The 4,723-nt window shown below is 49.0% G+C and overlaps 1 protein-coding gene across 1 annotated transcript in view; it reads right to left on the bottom strand.

Annotated features, from left to right (window-relative positions):
• EPB41L1 (erythrocyte membrane protein band 4.1 like 1) overlaps window positions 1-4,723 on the bottom strand; it is a 186,781-nt gene that overhangs the window by 38,834 nt on the left and 143,224 nt on the right. Inside the window, exon 15 of the mRNA XM_014586146.2 lies at window positions 3,084-3,266. Coding sequence (XP_014441632.1) covers window positions 3,084-3,266 — 183 coding nt within the window. The remainder of the gene's footprint in view (window positions 1-3,083; window positions 3,267-4,723) is intronic.

Here is a 4,723-nt window from a genome sequence, read left to right as displayed (position 1 = left end):
GGGAAAGAGGGAGGAAGGGGAGACAGAGAGAGGAAGAGAGGGAGAGAGAACAGGAAAGAGAGACACACACAGTCTGTAAATAGTCCGGTTTTGTAAATTCCACATCCTCAGGTTTGTGGAGTAGGTCAGGAAGGAGCTACTCTGTGGGGTGACGTGGACAGGATCTGCCCTTCTGAGCATATGAGAGGGGTCAGCTGCCTGCAGTGCTGTGGCCTTGGGTCCTGCCCTCATGGTCTGCGTGCTCTCACTCGGGAGTCTAGAGCTGTACCCTCTGGGCCCTGACTCCAAGTTCCCCATGTGTCTTTGGCTTGGGCTATGGTTCAGCCCTGCAGTTTGGGTCACAATAAAGCCTGAGTTTGGCAAATAGAAACAGCTAAAATTCCCACTATTTCCCCTTTGGTCCGGATGGGGTCAACAATATCTGAGGAAGCTACCAGGGATTCAGGATGATACAGGATCTCCCGCAGGAGATCCCCCTCAAGGCCCAAATTTAGATTAGGGATACTAGTCACCACCAGCAATGGCCTCGTGACTGCCTAGTACTTTTCGGTTGATACAGTACCTTTCTAGTCAGAATTTCACTCGATCCTCCTCACAACCCTACGGAGCGGCAATTTTGTTCTCCCTTTAGGTGGACTATAGTAGCAACGAGGCTCGGAAAGGTGAAGTCACTCACTAAAGGACCCAGCAAAGCCCTTGTCTATGGCTACCCTCATCTGCCAAATCTTTTAGGAGCTCGAAATGCCTATGGGGCCTGTAAGTCTGTTTTCAATGGTTCATTGCTCCAATGTGAGTTTCTGGACGGGAATTCTTTTCAGCAATGAATACACTTCAGGGGGTCAAGTGAGTAGTGGAGAACAGACTTCACCTTCTAGCAATGCCAGGTGACACCCAATGTGGCGTACACCCCCAAGTTAAGCTGCTTGAGGACACCCCAGCTCACTAGTGTTCATCCTTCTCTTCTCTTCTGGAATCTGACTCTTCTAGACTCTGCAGCCCACCTCACAAAAGAGGGGCCAGAATCCACTTTTCTTATGTCCCAGGCCAAGGCCAAGTCTACCCCAGTGCTGTTCAGAGGCTACTCTGGTCCAATCTCTAAGGCAGGAGGTCGCAGTAGAAGGGTACTGTCTCCTGGATAACTAGACCGGCCCCCATAGCCCAGTCCAGGGTCTTGACTGTGTCAGGGGTGACCATGGAAGCTCTCAGTAGATGCAGAAGTTTGCCCTCCTTCCATGGTACCAGGCTGAAAGGGCCCCACAGCATCCCTAATGTTGTGACTCATCAGCCAGGGACCTATCACAGTAGCCGTCTCTGTCTAAGCGTATGCACCACCTGGCAGAACCACCTGCTATCTGGCAGGCTCTAGCATGGGGAGAGTGATTCCATCAAATGTCTGGCTAATAAGATCGCTGCCATGTTACCAATTTTCGAAACGTGAGAGGACAGCACAGGCACAATGAACTCTACACTTGTCTTCACATGACCAGGTCTTGCTCCTAGGCAGCTGTAATTTAATGGCAAATACAATAACCTGAGACATAAGAAAAGTGGATTCTGGTCCCTTTTCTGTCGTCTGTGTCACTAAGTCTTTTGCTTACTGGATCTCAGTGTCTCTATAAGAGGACCTTAAACCAAGAGAGTTCCCAGGATGCTTCCACTTTTTCTAAGATTTAATTGTGTTTTTGTTTTGTTTTGTTTTGTTTTGTTTTTGTTTTTAAGATAAGGTCTCACTCTGTCACAGTCCTCCAGCCTCAGACTCCTCAGTTGCTAGGACCACAGGCATGTGCCATGGTGCTTAGCTCGGATGCAAACCCGCAATCCTCCTGCCTCAGCCTCCCCTTTGCATAGGAAAACATAGAAAAATATGTCAGGACTTTTCCGATGACCTAGTAGCTGGGCGTACAGGTGTACATCACCACGCCCAGCTTTTGGGGTGGGCCAGGAATCGAGCCTGGGCCTCCATGTGGCTTCAGTCTGCCAAACATTTTACCAGCATGTGTTTTAGAGAAGATTCCAAGGTTAACCTGTGTGGAAGAGTCCTAAGCTCTCAAAGTGAAACAAGAAGTAACTCATACTGAGCCGTGAGGAACTTTGTTGGTCCCTCTCTATGCAATAATTTATTCAATCCTCACAACATTCCCTATGAAGTAGGTGCTTTTATTATCTTGACCTAACAGTCTAAGAGATGTTAAGTAACAACCTAGAGTCATCCAGCTTGGAGAGAGCAGAGCCAGAATTCAAACTCAGGCAGTCTAAGTCTGGATCACAATCAGGTTTGAGCAACAGCTCTAGAAAAAAATTCTTACCCCTAAGAATAAACTGGGGTAAATATTGCCAAAAGTTACCAAGTGCTAAAAATATTGAGTTGTGTGGAAAGTCATAATGCATTTTTGCACAGAAAAACAGAAAAATACGTCATGACTTTCCCAACAACCTAATAATAACTTCGGATTTATAAATACAGAAATCTCCCAAATCTTACTCTATTTCTTTTTCAATTGAGAAAACACCCCATGCTCTCCACTCTGAAAGGCAGGTCATGTGAGAGCCTATCCTGAAGCCTCAGGAGCAGGTCGAATTCCTGTGGACAACCCATTACCCTCTTGTGGGCTCCAAGGACCCTAGGAGGGATCACTCCCCATCTGTGTTTTCACAATAGGCACAAAAGGGTCTGGTTACTGAATAAGGCTACCAGGACTCTCAAAGTTTTGTGTGCATGAGAATCGCCCAGAGGGCACCACCTCCAAATATCTCATTCCTTAGGTCAGAGCAGGGCCCTGGAGTCTGCATTTCTAATAAGCATTCCCCTTCCCCTCTAGCTGATAGAAGGGGAGTATACCAAACTATGGCAAATCTTTGGAGTTTTTCTTGCTTTGAGGTGGTCCCTGGGAGCCAGGATTCTAAGATGTAGTGATTTCTCTCCCTCAGCCTATTCAGCTACTCTCACCCCAATGGCCCTTCAGACAGCAATGGGAGAACCCTCCTGGAGTGGAGGGAAAGTAGTGGAGGTTATGTCAGTACACAGCAACTCCCCGATGCCTCTTTCCCAAGGCCCCTATTGAGGGGTTCATGGTGAGACCTACCTCGTTGACTTTTTCGGGGGTGCCCTTGGGGGAGGAGGAGGCGGGTGAGGAGGGCAGTCTGCGCTCCCGCTCCCAGTCCCGATCCCGGTGGATCAGTTTGCTGTTAGGTTCCTTTAGGGTCCTCTTGAGCTCATTGATGCTGGCCTGGTGCTTCAACAAGACGTCCTCAGGCTTGTCTAAGAACTAGGGATGGATGGAGAAGGCAGCAGTGTTAGGGAAACCACACTGTATGGGGATGCATCCCTACGAGCAACATGATTCCCACCCTGGCCTGTCTCACCCTCACAAGCAGGGCAAGGACAGTTACCCCAATAGCACACATACCAAAGCACAGGCACTTAGATAACAATGAGGCGGCTCCATACACGTTTTCTTTACCCCTGCCTGGCTCTTGGCATATCCCAACTCAACCCAAAGCCCACAAGTCTGCATGAGTTTCCTCTGCTGCTATGAGTCCAGGCATAGTCAGGCATGGAGATGATGCATCTCTGGTTACAGAATATGCCACAGTGAGACTCACTAAGCCTATTCACTGAGTTGCTCCAGCTCAGTCAATGTCCTCCCACATCCCTTCTGGATCTAGGTCCCTACCTTCTGGCTGAGACCTGGACCACTTTACTCAACAGGATGTCCAGTCTAGGCCCCTCCTAGCCCAACACATGCAATTACTCAGGTCTTGTGGAGGTCCTAGGTACAGATAATCCTAAAGCCAGATATGTCCAGAGAAATGGGCTTGTTCTCACACTACTGACCAGAGGCCTGGAAAAGATTATATCCAGTCTTCTCCACTGTGAGCTGTTACCTTCCCCAACCACTTGGATCTTCCAGATACCTTCCAAATACTGACTCACCCGTAGCAGACAGGGTAAGGTACAGCCAGAGAGAGAAAGTAGGACGCTGCAGGGTATTTAGGAAGATTAGAATTAGAGACCAGAAAGAAGGGAAGTAAGTCTCAGGGCTGGGCACAAGAACTGAGCCAGGTATAGCTGGAGTCATGGGTGTGTTTCCCATCAAACTACCAAATCAGAGTCACTGGCCAAGGCCCAGTGAGAACGGGTTTTGGTACAGGAGCTAGCAGTGACCTGCCAAAGCTGTTATCCATCTGCTTCTGGGTCAGAGCGGGTCAGCTGGCAGCCTATCTGCAAGGCTGTTTAAGGATTCATGCTAAGTCAATTCAGAACAGGAAATGGACAATCTCAGCTTATTAAAGTCATATCAGGTGATTCTGGAAGGAGCTGGAAGATTAGCTTGCCCCAGGACAAGGCTAGAAGGATCCACTACAGTTGCCTCCTAAGCAACCTCAGGAAGGAAGCCAGTCCCACTGAGGCTTCTGCCCTCCCTCCAGACATCTGTCTGTACCTCTGGCATTCCTTCTCAGGCTGAGCTGTCCTCAGGAAGACATCTGTCTGAGAAGGTGAACCTGCCACAGTTTGCAAAGCCAAAGCCAAACTTTGGGCCTCAATGGGTAATGAGTCCCAACCTGAACTCTGACTGTGACCTTCTATCCCAAAGGGCATGTCGTGCTCCTGAAGGCTGGGGGAGCAGTGGGACCCCAGGATCTTTGAAGGATAAGGGCCTCAGAAAAACTTAGTCTGAAAGCCTTGCTGTGCAGATGGGAGGACTGGGATCTGAGGGGTCTT

This window comes from Tupaia chinensis, unplaced genomic scaffold (assembly GCF_000334495.1).
Source record: "Tupaia chinensis unplaced genomic scaffold, TupChi_1.0 Scaffold000115_1, whole genome shotgun sequence".
Taxonomy (NCBI): domain Eukaryota; kingdom Metazoa; phylum Chordata; class Mammalia; order Scandentia; family Tupaiidae; genus Tupaia; species Tupaia belangeri.
The sequence above is the reverse complement of the archived record's forward strand: the minus strand, read 5'-3'. Positions and strand labels throughout refer to the sequence as shown.